Source organism: Poromitra crassiceps (genome assembly GCF_964638095.1).
Source record: "Poromitra crassiceps genome assembly, chromosome: 7".
NCBI lineage: Eukaryota > Metazoa > Chordata > Actinopteri > Beryciformes > Melamphaidae > Poromitra > Poromitra crassiceps.
This window is the reverse complement of record NC_139628.1, coordinates 52,108,955-52,126,142: the sequence shown is the minus strand read 5'-3', so window position 1 is coordinate 52,126,142 and position 17,188 is coordinate 52,108,955. Positions and strand designations below refer to the sequence as shown.

At 46.0% G+C, this 17,188-nt stretch overlaps 1 protein-coding gene across 1 annotated transcript in view; it reads left to right on the top strand.

Annotated features, from left to right (window-relative positions):
* pcdh7b (protocadherin 7b) overlaps positions 1 to 17,188 on the top strand; it is a gene marked incomplete at both ends in the record, with an annotated part of 171,194 nt that overhangs the window by 79,854 nt on the left and 74,152 nt on the right. Inside the window, 2 exon segments of the mRNA XM_083640585.1 lie at positions 9,736 to 9,864; positions 9,866 to 9,955. Coding sequence (XP_083496711.1) covers positions 9,736 to 9,864; positions 9,866 to 9,955 — 219 coding nt within the window.

Sequence of the window (17,188 nt, the reverse complement as noted above, 5' to 3'; positions counted from 1 at the left end):
ACATGCTGATACAGAGATTGAGACGTTACCTTTGTAACATGCTGATACAGGGATTGAGATGTTACCTTTGTAACACACTGATACAGGGATTGAGATGTTACCTTTGTAACACACTGATACAGAGATTGAGACGTTACCTTTGTAACACACTGATACAGGGATTGAGACGTTACCTTTGTAACACACTGATACAGGGATTGAGACGTTACCTTTGTAACACGCTGATACAGGGATTGAGATGTTACCTTTGTAACACACTGATACAGAGATTGAGACGTTACCTTTGTAACATGCTGATACAGGGATTGAGATGTTACCTTTGTAACACACTGATACAGGGATTGAGATGTTACCTTTGTAACATGCTGATACAGGGATTGAGATGTTACCTTTGTAACACACTGATACAGGGATTGAGACGTTACCTTTGTAACACACTGATACAGGGATTGAGACGTTACCTTTGTAACACACTGATGCAGGGATTGAGATGTTACCTTTGTAACACGCTGATACAGGGATTGAGATGTTACCTTTGTACATGCTGATACAGGGATTGAGACGTTACCTTTGTAACACACTGATACAGGGATTGAGATGTTACCTTTGTAACACACTGATACAGAGATTGAGACGTTACCTTTGTAACACGCTGATACAGGGATTGAGATGTTACCTTTGTAACACGCTGATACAGGGATTGAGATGTTACCTTTGTAACATGCTGATACAGGGATTGAGATGTTACCTTTGTAACACACTGATACAGGGATTGAGATGTTACCTTTGTAACACACTGATGCAGGGATTGAGATGTTACCTTTGTAACACACTGATACAGGGATTGAGATGTTACCTTTGTAACACGCTGATACAGGGATTGAGACGTTACCTTTGTAACACGCTGATACAGGGATTGAGATGTTACCTTTGTAACATGCTGATACAGGGATTGAGATGTTACCTTTGTAACACACTGATGCAGGGATTGAGATGTTACCTTTGTAACACACTGATACAGGGATTGAGATGTTACCTTTGTACATGCTGATACAGGGATTGAGATGTTACCTTTGTACATGCTGATACAGGGATTGAGATGTTACCTTTGTAACACACTGATACAGGGATTGAGATGTTACCTTTGTACATGCTGATACAGGGATTGAGATGTTACCTTTGTAACATGCTGATACAGGGATTGAGATGTTACCTTTGTAACATGCTGATACAGGGATTGAGATGTTACCTTTGTAACATGCTGATACAGGGATTGAGATGTTACCTTTGTAACATGCTGATACAGGGATTGAGATGTTACCTTTGTAACATGCTGATACAGAGATTGAGACGTTACCTTTGTAACATGCTGATACAGGGATTGAGATGTTACCTTTGTAACACACTGATACAGGGATTGAGATGTTACCTTTGTAACACACTGATGCAGGGATTGAGATGTTACCTTTGTAACACACTGATACAGGGATTGAGATGTTACCTTTGTAACACGCTGATACAGGGATTGAGACGTTACCTTTGTAACACGCTGATACAGGGATTGAGATGTTACCTTTGTAACATGCTGATACAGGGATTGAGATGTTACCTTTGTAACACACTGATGCAGGGATTGAGATGTTACCTTTGTAACACACTGATACAGGGATTGAGATGTTACCTTTGTACATGCTGATACAGGGATTGAGATGTTACCTTTGTAACATGCTGATACAGGGATTGAGATGTTACCTTTGTACATGCTGATACAGGGATTGAGATGTTACCTTTGTAACATGCTGATACAGGGATTGAGATGTTACCTTTGTAACATGCTGATACAGGGATTGAGATGTTACCTTTGTAACACACTGATACAGGGATTGAGATGTTACCTTTGTAACATGCTGATACAGGGATTGAGATGTTACCTTTGTACATGCTGATACAGGGATTGAGATGTTACCTTTGTAACATGCTGATACAGGGATTGAGATGTTACCTTTGTAACATGCTGATACAGAGATTGAGACGTTACCTTTGTAACATGCTGATACAGGGATTGAGATGTTACCTTTGTAACATGCTGATACAGGGATTGAGACGTTACCTTTGTAACATGCTGATACAGAGATTGAGACGTTACCTTTGTAACACACTGATACAGGGATTGAGATGTTACCTTTGTAACACACTGATACAGGGATTGAGATGTTACCTTTGTAACATGCTGATACAGGGATTGAGACGTTACCTTTGTAACATGCTGATACAGAGATTGAGACGTTACCTTTGTAACATGCTGATACAGGGATTGAGATGTTACCTTTGTAACACACTGATACAGGGATTGAGATGTTACCTTTGTAACACACTGATACAGAGATTGAGACGTTACCTTTGTAACACACTGATACAGGGATTGAGACGTTACCTTTGTAACACACTGATACAGGGATTGAGACGTTACCTTTGTAACACGCTGATACAGGGATTGAGATGTTACCTTTGTAACACACTGATACAGAGATTGAGACGTTACCTTTGTAACATGCTGATACAGGGATTGAGATGTTACCTTTGTAACACACTGATACAGGGATTGAGATGTTACCTTTGTAACATGCTGATACAGGGATTGAGATGTTACCTTTGTAACACACTGATACAGGGATTGAGACGTTACCTTTGTAACACACTGATACAGGGATTGAGACGTTACCTTTGTAACACACTGATGCAGGGATTGAGATGTTACCTTTGTAACACGCTGATACAGGGATTGAGATGTTACCTTTGTACATGCTGATACAGGGATTGAGACGTTACCTTTGTAACACACTGATACAGGGATTGAGATGTTACCTTTGTAACACACTGATACAGATTTTTATTAATTAATACACAGGACAAGATGTTACTATCCCTTGTGCCAAAATCCGAGGAAAAACACATTTAGAAGCCCAATCCAGAATAAAACAAGCTAACAAGCTAACAAACTAATAAACAAGACACAAATCACCAGTTACCTACCCTAGCCAACAGCAGTATGAAGCATGTCATTGGGGTTTTCAAGTGGGCACCTTCCTTCACCGACGTTTCGTTAAGTTAGGCCCACGACACCTCAAGAAGGCTTAACGGTGTAATCCAGCGTCCTGGAAACACCCCCCTCCATGCTACCACCGCACAACTGCATATTACCTCACTATCTAAGCCTAGCTATCCAGGTCGGTTCGGTATGACATTCCTGACTACACCACCACTGTCAATGATTCAGCCCTGTTGATGCGGACCGTTAATCATGACCAACAACAAACAATCCCTAACTACACCACCACTGTCAATGATTCAGCCCTGTTGATGCGGACCGTTAATCATGACCAACAAACAATCCCTAACTACACCACCACCGTCAATGATTCAGCCCTGTTGATGCGGACCGTTAATCATGACCAACAACAAACAATCCCTAACTACACCACTACTGTCAATGATTCAGCCCTGTTGATGCGGACCGTTAATCATGACCAACAACAAACAATCAATCTGACCTTAGCGAGCTCCCCAGCTAGCATGTTTCCTCCTTATCCACAGCCATTCACTTGCTCGTTCTGCTGCCTGAGACATGTTGCTAACCGCAAGTTTCAGGCTCCGTCCCCGAATGCCCAACTCAGTTAGTAAGGCAATAACGGACTTTGCCACAAAACCACGGCAGCCCACCTCTACAGGCCGCACTCGAGCCCTCCAACCTCGCTGCTCTGCCTCTGCTGCCATTTCAGCATACCTAGCTTTCTTGCGCTCATAAGCCTCCTCAACTCGATCTTCCCACGGGACTGTGAGTTCGATAAAATAAACTCTCTTCTCTACCTCAGACCACAGTAACAAGTCCGGACGTAGCCGGGTGCTAACTATATATGCTGGGATGACTAGCTGTTCATTCAAGTCAACCCTCATTTCCCAGGCTCCACCTACACTTAGCTGCCCTAACTTGTGCCTGACCTTAATTGGTCTAATCTTTTCTCCCTCACGTACAAATTTGATCTGTCTAGTCTCTTTGCTAGCAACTAGAGAATTTACTTCTAGCCGCTTTTCCTCAACTGCAGCTGCCAAACATTTCAACACCTGGTTGTGACGCCGTATATGCCTCAATGTACATACACTAGAACACAACGGGCAGGCACCATCCTCGCCCAACCACTGATTTAAGTTCTGGGGAGATGGCAGCACATCATAAGTAGCCCCTAGAATAAATCTAATTCTGCTGGCCTCCATGCTCCACAACTCTCTCCACTTCAACTTTCTCTTCTCTACACTCTCCCAGTTCACCCACTGTCCTTGCTTTACCTGCGACACTGCCTTAGTACATCTTACTGCCTCCTCTTGCCTATGTACTTCTTCAAACTACCATCTTCCTCTTTTCTATTACTGATGCCTTGTTCCACACAGGTTTCCCTATGCACAACCCTAAGCCTCCACGCCCATGCTGCACCTGACCTATGATATCCCTGTGTCTAAGAGCTGACTGTGCTTGCTGTACTGCCTCCTTTGGGTTCCACTTCCTCCCTGTTTTAACTGTGGCCGCTACACTCCTAACCACTGGATCCTTTGACTGAGTCAGAGTCATTTCCAGTCTAACCTTAGCACACTTGAACTCCTCTGTCAGGCTAGATAATGGCAATTCCAATATGCCTTTCCCATATAAGGCTACACTGCTTAGGCAGCGTGGGACTCCGAGCCATTTTCTAATGAATGAGTTAATCATCCTTTCTAGCTTTTCTACCTTTGAAAGGGGAACCTCATACACTGTCAGTGGCCACATCAACCGAGGCAACAATCCAAACTGCAAACACCACAACTTTAACTTTCCTGGGAGCCCTGACTTGTCTATACTTGAAATACCTTGAATCATTTCCTGCCTCACCTCCTCAAACTGTCCCTTATCACTGAGACTTGCATCATACCATCTTCCCAAACTCTTGACTGGTTTCTCTAACACTGTAGGCACCACCTCATCATTTATAACAAACTTCTTACCTACTACCCTCCCTTTAATGATTGAAATACTCCTTGACTTACTTGGCTTCACTTTCATTCTAGCCCACTGCAGATTACTATTTAACTTATCCAACAATCTGCTAGTACATGGAGCGGTTGACGTCATAGTCGTCATGTCATCCATGTATGCCCTAATTGGAGGGAGCCGCAGCCCTCCCTGCAGCCTTTCTCCACCCACTACCCATTTTGAAGCCCTAATAATGATCTCCATTGCCATGGTAAAAGCTAATGGGGAAATTGTACACCCTGCCATAATGCCTATCTCCAGCTGCTGCCAAGCTGTAGTGTACTCTGCTGTGGTAAAGCAGAGTTGAATATCTAAGAAGTAGGCTTTAACTAAGCTCTTTATACTACCTGGCACTCTAAAGAAATCAAAGGCCTCCCATAACAGACTATGCGGCACTGACCCGAAAGCATTAGCCAGGTCCAAGAATACTACATGCAGGTCTCTCTTCTCACGCCTAGCTGACTGGATTTGGTGCCAGATCATGCTGGTGTGCTCTAAGCACCCGGAGAAGCCGGGAATTCCAGCCTTTTGCACCGAAGTATCTATTAGCCTATTCTTTTCTAGATAACTAGACAGCCTCTGTGCCACAACACTAAAGAAAACCTTCCCTTCAACATTAAGTAGACTGATAGGTCTAAACTGACTTATCTCTAACGAGTCCCTTTCTTTAGGAATGAAGATTCCCCCTGCTCTACGCCACGCCTTAGGAATAACCTGCTTCTTCCAGACTACCTTCATCAGCTTCCATAGAAACTGCAACACATCTGGAGCACTCTTATACAGCCGGTAGGGGACTCCATTAGGACCCGGGGCTGAAGAGGCCCTTGCACGTCTCACTACTTCTTGAACTTCTTTCCACCTTGGTGGGCTATCATCACACTGGCTCTCTATTTCACCAATAGGTGGAATATCAGCTGGGACTGTCATCTCTCTAAACCTTTCCCTATCTTTGTGAACCTCCTCCAAATATTCCTCAAGCTTCTGCTTAGGTACCATAAGGCTACCATTCTTTTCCTTACTAAACAATGACTTCACAAATCTAAATGGATCCTTATAGAATGCTATTCTAGCTCTCTCTTTCTTTTTCCTATTTTTCCTAATGCTCTCTGCTCTTCTTAAAACTGCCAACCGATCCCTCACATCTGACTGCAAGCAATCAATGCCTTCCTTCTCAACCTCTGTAGCTTTCCTCCACTGCCTCTTAAGCTGTCTTCTCTCCTGGATAAGTCTATCTATCTCTTGTTGGCGCCTAGATTTAACTACCTCACCCTCTAGTTTCTTCCTTTTCTCAAAGACGCCAAACCTTTCCTTACCATAATCATAAATACAATCTCCCATTTTCTCCAACTTACTCTCAGCAGTTCCTTTAAGCTTCTCTAACATCCTAACCAAATCACTATTGATATCTTCCCACTTCCTACTTTCCGCTGCACCTGGCCACTTAACTCTAGGCTTCTGACCGCTAATCTTCTCCCTTTTTGGCTGGCTGGCCTCTCTGCTTTCCCTCGGTGCTAGGACCTGCCTCAACATCAGGGGTGCTGATGTCCTGCGAGCTGTGGGTTACTTCCTGTCGCTGGACTTCACCCGACTGACTTGATAAACTTCTTAAGAAATAATTATCAATGCGGGGTCCCTGTGTTCCCTCTACCAAGCACCTCTTCCTGCCTTGATGGATTCTAAGGCCCCTCAAAGTTGTTACCTTCTGCCAGCCACACAAGCAAACCTGACGCTTCTTTCCATCTACCGGTACATCTGAACTAGTGGCTTCCACTGACATGTTTTCCCTACTCATAGTCAAGTCCGTTCCAGAGTCAATAACCGTGTCAACCATAGGTGAGTCATCTTCCGCCCCCGCTCTCGCAGACTCTAGGGGTGTTTTTTCATAATTCTGTTTCGTAGCAAGTTTGGGTGTAACCAATGGCCTATTGGCCTTGGCTACTGCCACAATGAGCAGCTAACCCATTGCAGCCCCGATGGGGTCTAATCCCTCCTGTCAGCTGTCTTTCCATGCTGTCACTAGGTCTTTCCCTAGTTGTCAGCTGCACTATTCACAACAGTCACTAGCCTAAGCTAGCTTTAGTATTAATTAATACACAGGACAAGATGTTACTATCCCTTGTGCCAAAATCCGAGGAAAAACACATTTAGAAGCCCAATCCAGAATAAAACAAGCTAACAAGCTAACAAACTAATAAACAAGACACAAATCACCAGTTACCTACCCTAGCCAACAGCAGTATGAAGCATGTCATTGGGGTTTTCAAGTGGGCACCTTCCTTCACCGACGTTTCGTTAAGTTAGGCCCACGACACCTCAAGAAGGCTTAACGGTGTAATCCAGCGTCCTGGAAACACCCCCCTCCATGCTACCACCGCACAACTGCATATTACCTCACTATCTAAGCCTAGCTATCCAGGTCGGTTCGGTATGACATTCCTGACTACACCACCACTGTCAATGATTCAGCCCTGTTGATGCGGACCGTTAATCATGACCAACAACAAACAATCCCTAACTACACCACCACTGTCAATGATTCAGCCCTGTTGATGCGGACCGTTAATCATGACCAACAAACAATCCCTAACTACACCACCACCGTCAATGATTCAGCCCTGTTGATGCGGACCGTTAATCATGACCAACAACAAACAATCCCTAACTACACCACTACTGTCAATGATTCAGCCCTGTTGATGCGGACCGTTAATCATGACCAACAACAAACAATCAATCTGACCTTAGCGAGCTCCCCAGCTAGCATGTTTCCTCCTTATCCACAGCCATTGAGACGTTACCTTTGTAACACGCTGATACAGGGATTGAGATGTTACCTTTGTAACACGCTGATACAGGGATTGAGATGTTACCTTTGTAACATGCTGATACAGGGATTGAGACGTTACCTTTGTAACACACTGATGCAGGGATTGAGACGTTACCTTTGTAACACGCTGATACAGGGATTGAGATGTTACCTTTGTAACACGCTGATACAGGGATTGAGACGTTACCTTTGTAACACACTGATGCAGGGATTGAGACGTTACCTTTGTAACACGCTGATACAGGGATTGAGATGTTACCTTTGTAACACACTGATACAGGGATTGAGATGTTACCTTTGTAACACACTGATGCAGGGATTGAGATGTTACCTTTGTAACACACTGATACAGGGATTGAGATGTTACCTTTGTAACACGCTGATACAGGGATTGAGACGTTACCTTTGTAACACGCTGATACAGGGATTGAGATGTTACCTTTGTAACATGCTGATACAGGGATTGAGATGTTACCTTTGTAACACACTGATGCAGGGATTGAGATGTTACCTTTGTAACACACTGATACAGGGATTGAGATGTTACCTTTGTACATGCTGATACAGGGATTGAGATGTTACCTTTGTACATGCTGATACAGGGATTGAGATGTTACCTTTGTAACACACTGATACAGGGATTGAGATGTTACCTTTGTAACATGCTGATACAGGGATTGAGATGTTACCTTTGTAACACACTGATACAGGGATTGAGATGTTACCTTTGTAACACACTGATACAGGGATTGAGATGTTACCTTTGTAACACGCTGATACAGGGATTGAGACGTTACCTTTGTAACATGCTGATACAGGGATTGAGATGTTACCTTTGTAACATGCTGATACAGGGATTGAGATGTTACCTTTGTAACACACTGATGCAGGGATTGAGGAGGGAGAACAGGAGGGAGAACAGGGAACAGGAACAGGAACACACAGAGACAGAGGGAAATTGTCCTGAGCTTTAACGGCATGCTCTGGCACTGCTCAACAGACGCTGTTGTTCAATAACTTGTTAGTGCGAGTGAGTGACACATATTGAAGCCATACGCGACCCCACAGCTCAGCTGGTAAAACGAGGCGTGGCGGCGTCTGCGTTGTGCGCCTGTGACTTTACGGTCTCGTTCGCACGTCTTCGCCACCCCCCCCCCCCCCCCCCCCCCCCCCCCCCCCCCCCCCCCCCCCCCCCCCCCCCCCCCCCCTCCTGTGCAAGTCAACTCGCCCCACCCTTGTCTCTGTGTTTTGCGAAGCGAGCAGGTGAACGAGACCCGGGCCGTGTGCGCGCTCTCCCCTCCTCCTCCTTAGCCGCGCTTAACGCACGGGTTCAGCCAGCTGCCATGTGTACCGTGGTGCCTTCAGGGGAAGCGTGTCAAAGACTGCCTTTGTACCTCCTCATCCATGTCCCCCCTATCACAAGGTCTGGCTGTTGAACGTTTTCAGTGGAAGCGAAAGAGAGGGGACCTTGTTTGTGGGAAGGCGGGTGGTGGCCATCGCCAGACAGGACTTGAGGTTATGTGTGTTTCCAGTGGCTAGGGAAGTGTCATTCCAGGTCTCTAGCGGTAGTGTCCCAAACCTATAGGTAGCACCCCTCCTACTTTATGAATCCTTCTCCCGATAGACGTAGCCCCCCATTACCCTCGCCCCCCCCTCTCTCCCTGTCCTATTACCTTACCCAGAGGATCTGAATGCATTTCCTGGGGTCTTTATCCCAACTCCTCCCTCTGCTGGCCAGCTTCAGCGTTGACGTCTTAAGAAACTAGAAGAGATATAAACTATAGGATAAGAAAAACAAAGCAAATCCCCTTTGTAGTGACCCCCGGCCGTCTGGTTTCTCTTGTAGCCGTTTCGCCGAGTGACCTTCTCGGTGGTGAGCCAGCCCCAGGACCCGCACCAGCAGGGGTCGCTGCAGAGCTGCTACGACAGCGGGCTGGACGAGTCGGAGACGCCCAGCAGCAAGAGTTCGTCGGGCCCCCGGCTGGGCGCCCTCCCCCTGCCCGAGGACAGCTACGAGAGGACGACGCCGGATGGCAGTGTCGGTGAGGCAGAGCACATGGAAAATGGTAGGGGCAAACACTGAAAGGAGATTAAGACAACCGTAGGATATCAGGAAAACACAAGCACACACGCACACATCACCCCACGTACTGTAGCACGTAGCACGTAGCACGTAGCACGTCGGACAATAGACACATTCAGCTTTACAAACACGCAGGTACACGCGAGCTGTTCCTTTTTTCTTTTCTTTTTTATACTCCCATGTTTTCAACTCTAGTTTGTTGAGGTGTCGTTGGCTTGGAGTTAGGCGTCACTGGTTAGCCTGGGCTCTATATATAGCATCGGCTGTGATTCTGTCTCCAGGTTTTGATGCAGCTGACAATTACAGCTTTGATTAAAAACTAAATCAGGGCCTGTGGGTCACGTGGCGACGAGGCCGCCTGCGTCATGTGATCACGAGGCCGCCTGGGTCATGTGACGACGAGGCCTGGGTCACGTGACGACGAGGCCTGGGATTGAGTGAGAGTCGGTTTTGTTTCAGAAAAAGACTGGTTTACTCGCTCAAAGGCGCTACGTGAGAGAATACTATGTAACAGGCATATTACTGTATCTTCATTTAGATCACGCTTTTCAACCCTTTTTTCTCTCCCCTCTGCTACCCCACTCTTTTGGAGCGCTTTTACAATTTCCAATGAATTTCATTTGCGACTCGACCGCGGATTGATTTTCTACATGATCTCTCCATTTTGCCTTTTATTTCTCCAGATGTAATCAGGGGGGGGGGGGAGGAAGGGCGTCTTGGGGGGGGGGGGGGGGGGGGTGTTACCCAGCTCCACGTGTTGTTTAGGGGAGGCTCTTGAGCTGCTGCTGTAGAGGTTAGATTTGGCGATGCGTATAGTTGTTGGCTCGAGGCTTTTCACGAAGCATGTTGTTGCCTGTTCTGTATAGGTTGTAATGCAGGAGGACGTCTGCTGCCCAGAGGGACCGGAGTAAAAGAAATATTGTGTTGTATTAGCAGCAGTAGCCTTCCTAGACCTCGCATACAGCGAGCCTACAACACCATGCCGTTTTTCCAGCATGCCGTTTCCCCAGCAAGGCCATAGATGTGCGCGTAGTGTGTGTGTGCGTGGGTGTCTGTGTGTGTGTGTGTGTGTGTGTGTGTGTGTGTGTGTGTGTGCGTGGGTGTCTGTGTGTGCAGTGAGGGCTGGAGATGGGCGGTAATGGTCCCATTGATAGTCTCGGAGTCTGAGGCGATGTGCTTAACAAGGAGCAGCTGTCTTGAGAGCGCTAAGCTTGAGCGACGAGGCTCCCCCCACCCCCCCCCCCCCCCCCCACCCCCACCCCCACCCCACGAGTGGCTTAGGATAAGGATATTCAAATGGTATTAAGATGAAGAATTTTCACATCCAAATATCCAGATCCTCCTGTCTGTCTTCGTAGACAAAGTTGTCCTGTAGTGTTAGATCACGTCTTAACCTTGGGAGAGCATAGCAGTTAATAGAACTTTTCCCATTGTGACCACAAGGTGAAGCCAGGGCGCGGGAGTGGTCGTTTGGGGACGGGCCGGCCGAGCGGATGAAAATGTCCGCTCGGGGGTTTTGCAATGACCCTGTGGCAGATTGAAAGTCAGAGAAACCAGACAGATGTGCGCATCGAATGGGCACTTACGCAGGTGTCGGAAATGAGCTCTCTTACATTCGGGGGGGCCTTAATGCAGATTCAAAGTGATTTGAGAGACCTTGGTCTGAGTGTGGGCTGGTACGGTGGCCCTGTGGCTATTTAAAAAAGCTCCACTTTCAGACAATGGGCATGCCCATTTACTGGTCAAATTAGCCCCAATTAAAGGCTCATTTCAATTTGGTGTCTGCTCAAAGTTAATTGGACCGGGACAGTCGATAGCAGACAACCCAGTTAGATCAAAACTGTGATCAGCCTTATCAAATCAAATCAATCAACCTTGAGAGATAATAACACGTCAAATCATGAACGAAGGTGATCCACAAATGCATACATTGAATATCGACTACAGAAAAAAAGAAACATATCTCATAAAGTCTTGTCTAATTTGCAATATCTTAGATATTACAATAAGCAAACATTCGCCCAAAAACATATATGGCAATATATCCCTGATCAGTTTCTCTCCAGCAGGGTGTGAGTGATGGTTCCAGGGGATGCTATTGGAAAATATACTGGAGCTTTCCAGCAGATTTGTTGGAGGAAAAGAGTCAAGGTCAATCCATGAATCCGTTTCCATCCAAGAGAAACAACTCGCCGAGCTCTGCTGCTCACAATCTTTAGTGCGATCTGCTGAATTGGTGTGTGTGTGTGTGTGTGTGCATGTGTGTGTGTGTGTGTGTGTGTGTGTGTGTGTGCGTGTGTGTGTGCGCGTGTGTGTGTGTGAGAGAGAGAGAGAGAGAGAGAGCCTTAAGACAGAAAGTAAGAGTGCGTGTGTGAACATGGGCCCGCATTTTTGTGTTCATGTTCTTGCACTCGATGCATCATATTTCCCACACTTCTAAATCTCAAAGGTAGTGATTTTTACACCATATTCAATTGTTAGTTCTTACAGGTGGTTCTCTGAGGCCATCGAGAAGCATCCATAATTAGACGAAGCAGGGTTGCGGAATGGTCAGAGGGAGCGTCCTGTGTAATCGCTCAATCCGAGGTAACACAGCTAATTTTAAAGGTGTCCTTGAGCGAAACACTGAACCCACAATAAGCTAATAATCGCATGCGCATAATTAATGCTATAAGTTAACATGAGATTCACCCGTGGCATTGAGGACTTCTCGGAACTTGTATTTTCTCCAACAGCTACCTATACAGTCATTAGTTAGCACTCCCCCTTGTGGTGCGGTCGGTCAGCACACACAGACACCTCCACTGCTACATGATTTGCTCGATGCAAATCCGAGTACATTGGAAGAATTAGAGTTATGAGGAGATGAGGGGAAACAATTGGGTGGGCGCGGCCAAGAAAGTCAACTACATTCATAACAGCCAAGCATGGCCGCCGCCACATCGCAGGCTTTTTTACCCAAAGACTGCCTGGTTAATTGCGTTAGGGTTCCATCACGTTTGTCAGCCATTGATTGGCGTCGGGGATGAGCTGTGGATGAAGGCTAACGTCCCTCTTGACTCCATGCTTACCCTCCCTGCGTTCCCTGGCGGCTCAGCGGGGGGGAATCACTGGGAGATCTCCTCGCTCGGAAAGAGAGAGGAGGCACCGTGAGTCACGAGTGAAACCCTGCCAACTCCCACTTGGTTGTTGTCAATCGATGTTCACCCAATCAATGTCCAGGAACAACCCTCCTCCACTGCAGTCCCTCATCTCTCTCTCTCTCTCTCTCTCTCTCTCTCTCTCTCACACACACACACACACACACACACACACACACACACACACACACACACACACACACACACACACACACTCTCTCTCTCTCTCTCTCTCTCCTTCCCTCCTTCCTTCCTACTCTGCACAGATGTGCCAGGGGATGATGTTTTCTTCCCTCATCTCCTTCATCAAGGTCAACTTTGGAACTTTATGATGTTCTGCTGGTTGCCTGCTTTCCACGGGGATCAGAACCAGCCCTATACGGCTCCATTCCACACAAACTCTTCCAGATCCCACTCAAAACAACAAGAGTCACCGCGGGAATAATATATCAGTACGTTCTTGACCCGTTCCGCACTGCACAAACTCTCAGATAAGACTCTGTGTAATTTCATCTTAGACCCTCTCAAAATGAAGGATAGTGAAAATCTATGTTGGGGGGAACCTAAGAGAATTCCACTGCATCATTCTGTACAGATGTTTCTCCATGTGTGCAGTTCAGTATTATAGGGCCGTGGTTCTCGACGTGGGGTCCGGGGGGGGCCGTCAGAGGTCCTTGAGGGTGTTCCCAGGCGGTCGGTCCCCAGCAAATTGACAAATGTGTTCAACTTCACCAATTAGTTAATTGACAATATTTTTTTAAACAATTAAGAGAAGAATGACTTGTTTTAGTCATAGTTTCACTGGTATACCTACAATATAGGCTAATCATATAATTCTGGACTCAATTATGGGTCCTTAACCCATTGATACCTGATGCAGCATTTGTGTGTGTATCCCTTTAAGACCGAGGGTTAGGACACATTAGCGAAGATGCGGGTTCGCCATCTGTTGGAGAAAAATATAAGTTCCATGGGCATTTCCTAATCAATAAGCTAATAGTTGCATACACATAATTAATGCTATGAGAATACAATGACATGACATCTCACACATATAGATTCACCCGTGGCATTGAGGACTTTGCTGAGACCTTGGTCAGTGCATCGTGTCCAATACCAACTGATAACTCTCTGTCAGACTGAGACGCACACACATTTCCAAGAGATCATCCCATTCCTCTCCCCCCTCCTTCCTCAGCCTCTCTGAGTATAAAGCATTATGTCAAACTGTCAGTCATTACTGAATATTTGGACTCTGTATGACATGATCAGATGTGTACATTGAGATTCAGTCCTCTGACAATGCAGATTGCCAGAGAATGTATGGTTTTTAATATACTTCTATAAGACATCTTGGTTTCATTCATTTGGTTTATATTAGCTGTTACGTTATATATTATATTAGCGGATGAGGAGTGGTAATTCCATTCTCTAACACGGTCTTAAAGGGATACACACACAAATGAGGGATATACACGCAAATGCTGCATCAGGTATCAATGGGTTAATATGAAGGAAAAAAAAAAGGTTGAGAAACACTGCAATGCAATGACGCACATAGAGGCAAAAGTTGTCAAATTTGTAGACCGGTATAGTAGTTCCAGCATGCAGCTCAGGCCTCCACTTCACCAAGGCTAGATCTTTGATGCACAGCTGGGCAACCTCACTTATTCATACGCTTACTCCTCCCCCCCCCCCCCCTCCCCCCTCCCCCGCCACCCCGCTCATTACATATTCATAAACTCTGAGTGTTTGGAGTCAAACAGCCGATTAGGCCGTTGCGCGTGTCAAAGAGGCCTCCCAGACGTTCAGCGTTATCGGGCGGGTCAAAGAATTCTGCTTGGCTATTGATCTCCACATGGCCGGAGGGGGGGGGGCAGCGGATCTTTCATTTTGACCGTGTTAGCTGGAGCTATACACCTCGAACATAACATGCTCCACTGTTGCCCTTTCATCCTGGTGGGTGAGGCGTCTGAGGTGTGTGCGTGCGTGCGTGCGTGCAGTGTTTTCATGTCTGACCTAAAGAGCCAATCAGAACAGCTCCCGGCGCTGAAGATGGAATATATTGTTCAATACTTCAGCTACTACAGCACATCTCTTCACTTTGCTATAGGCGGGTCATATGAGTAAGGCCTTTATCCTATGCAATTATCCATAGTGTGAGTCGCCATTACTATTATTGTTTCTTAGCCTATAATAATGCTTATCTACCTATTTATGTATTTACTTTTACCTCCTTGTATTAGGCTTGGACCCTATAGCAGGGATACTCAACTTGCTTTGCCCGGGGGGCACTTTCGTGAAATGATAGAAGGCCAGGGGCCAGTTAATAAACAATCAATATACATTTCTCTGTAGCGGATTGTAGGTGTCAGACGGAGTTTAGTCTGACAATGTTGTGCACACCGGATAGTTACTTAAGTTAAATACATACGTAAGTGCCTGGGTAGCGAGCAGACGGCGATATTTGACAATTTAGCAGCTAAATCATAGATTATTGAAAGATATTCCATATTCCAGACTGAAATGCTATAACAGAAGTGTGAGTATTGGCCAGAATGACATGAACATTTGGACACTTATTCAGCGGGTATCTTGCATGTTGCGTTCAGGTGCACTGTAAAAAAAAAAAAAAAAAAAAAAAAACGCATTTCCATCGCGGGCCACACAGGGGGCGCCCGCAGGCCGCATGTGGCCCACGGGCCGCCAGTTGAGTATCACTGCCCTATAGTATTGACCCATTGATACCTGATGCAGCATTTGTGTGCGTATCCCTTTAAGACCGCGAACCGCGGTCTTAAAGGGATACACACACAAATGAGGGATATACTGTACACACAAATGCTGCATCAGGTATCAATGGGTTAAAACATGCTGCTAACAGCTAGGCTATATTAGGCTAATGTGTCCTAACTGGAGATCTTATACTTCTTAAAAGGGATAGTGGACAGTAAAGCTAATCTAAAATCAGTCTAGCCACCTTCTGCAGAAGTCGCCTTTTCAGCCTTGCTGGCATTCCTGTATCAACTGAATTTAAATCATAGGCCTACATCAGTTGTTTGTCAAACGTTTTTTTCATGTCAAGACCCCTAAACTGACACACATTAGACCACAGACCCCCCATTTGATAAGATCTTGTCCCAGGATCCCCAATCTGGTACGTTTTTTCCCCCTTTTAGACGTTTTATTACAGAAAGTGCATCAAACCCATGATAACCAAAATAGTTATCATACATTCTGTCATTGTGTTACTTATGGATGGAATTATAGTGAAAATAATTTGCCCTTTTTGCTGGGGACCCCCTCAAGGACCCCGTTTGAGAACCACTGGACGACATCACGAGAAGCTACTGTAGTATCAGGCTGGTATCATCTGGTCTTAAGGGGAAGGGGAACATTACTATTTCTTTTAATTTGATATATGGTGATCACTGAGAGACAGCAGGTCGTAATTTACCCACCTTTTTGGCTGCCACCACCAGCAGCACATCAGCGGCTGTATCTCACTCGCTGATGGCTGCTTAGCGTATTGCTGGCTAAGAGAGATGAACAGCGCAAATTTATCCGAGTCTCTCAGGGAGTGGTGGTAGCTCGCCGTGCTGCTGCTGGCTGCTAACGTTAGCATGCCTCACACGCTTCTGTGCTTTGGCTGCCAGACAACAGCAACCCCCACCCCAACAACAACAACAACAGCAACAGCAACAGCAACAACACACACACACACACACACACACACACGCACGCACGCACGCGCGCACGCACACACACACACACACACACACACACACACACACACACACACACCAGGCTCTCTCTCTCCCTCTTGTCTCTCCTGCTGAGAGATCTCAGGGTACCGCTGTTGGATTACAAACATCATCATTTAGTGCTGGCTAGCTGGCCCGATAGAGACAGACAGACAAGTGGCACATCGCAGCAGTTATCAGTCACAGAGTACATCAAGCAGTACAGCTCCCTCTAACACACTGCACACATGCACACACACACACACGCACACACACACACACACACGTACATACACACACATGCGCACACACACACACACACACACACACACA